The 375-nt window shown below is 41.1% G+C and overlaps 1 protein-coding gene across 1 annotated transcript in view; it reads left to right on the top strand.

The window, feature by feature from the left end:
• The window catches only part of CSUI_010410 (enoyl- hydratase isomerase family protein), a gene marked incomplete at its 3' end in the record, with an annotated part of 2,076 nt that continues 1,701 nt past the window's right edge, over positions 1-375 (top strand). Inside the window, exon 1 of the mRNA XM_068070514.1 lies at positions 1-49. Within this exon, the coding sequence (XP_067917510.1) occupies positions 27-49 (23 nt within the window). The remainder of the gene's footprint in view (positions 50-375) is intronic.

The raw sequence follows: 375 nt of genomic DNA, 5'->3' as shown, positions 1-375 counted from the left end.
AAATTCTTGAGAGAAACAACGTAGGCATGGGATTCTGTATTCTTAATAGGTAAGATCTCTCTCTACCCAACGCGCTCCCTCCCTGTACATAGACATACAGCTACATACCTGGTCTATACGATCTACAGATATCGTAAAATAGACTGGAGAGGAGCTCGACAATTCAGAAAGGAGATTCTCTGACCCTTTCCTTCTCTTTCTATATCTTCTTGTATATATGTATAAGTAACGAGAGGATGGAGGTTGCTCGATATCTCCATGTATGTCTTTATGTAGGAATGTGTGGATAGGTATGAATGTGTGTACGTAGTCACTTGTATACATATGTAACTGACTATGATGGAAGTGCGGGGAGGTGTATATACACCGCAGGGA

The sequence above is a fragment of the Cystoisospora suis genome (assembly GCF_002600585.1).
Source record: "Cystoisospora suis strain Wien I chromosome Unknown contig_7359, whole genome shotgun sequence".
Classification (NCBI taxonomy): Eukaryota; Apicomplexa; class Conoidasida; order Eucoccidiorida; family Sarcocystidae; genus Cystoisospora; species Cystoisospora suis.
This window is presented reverse-complemented; position numbering and strand designations above follow the sequence as displayed.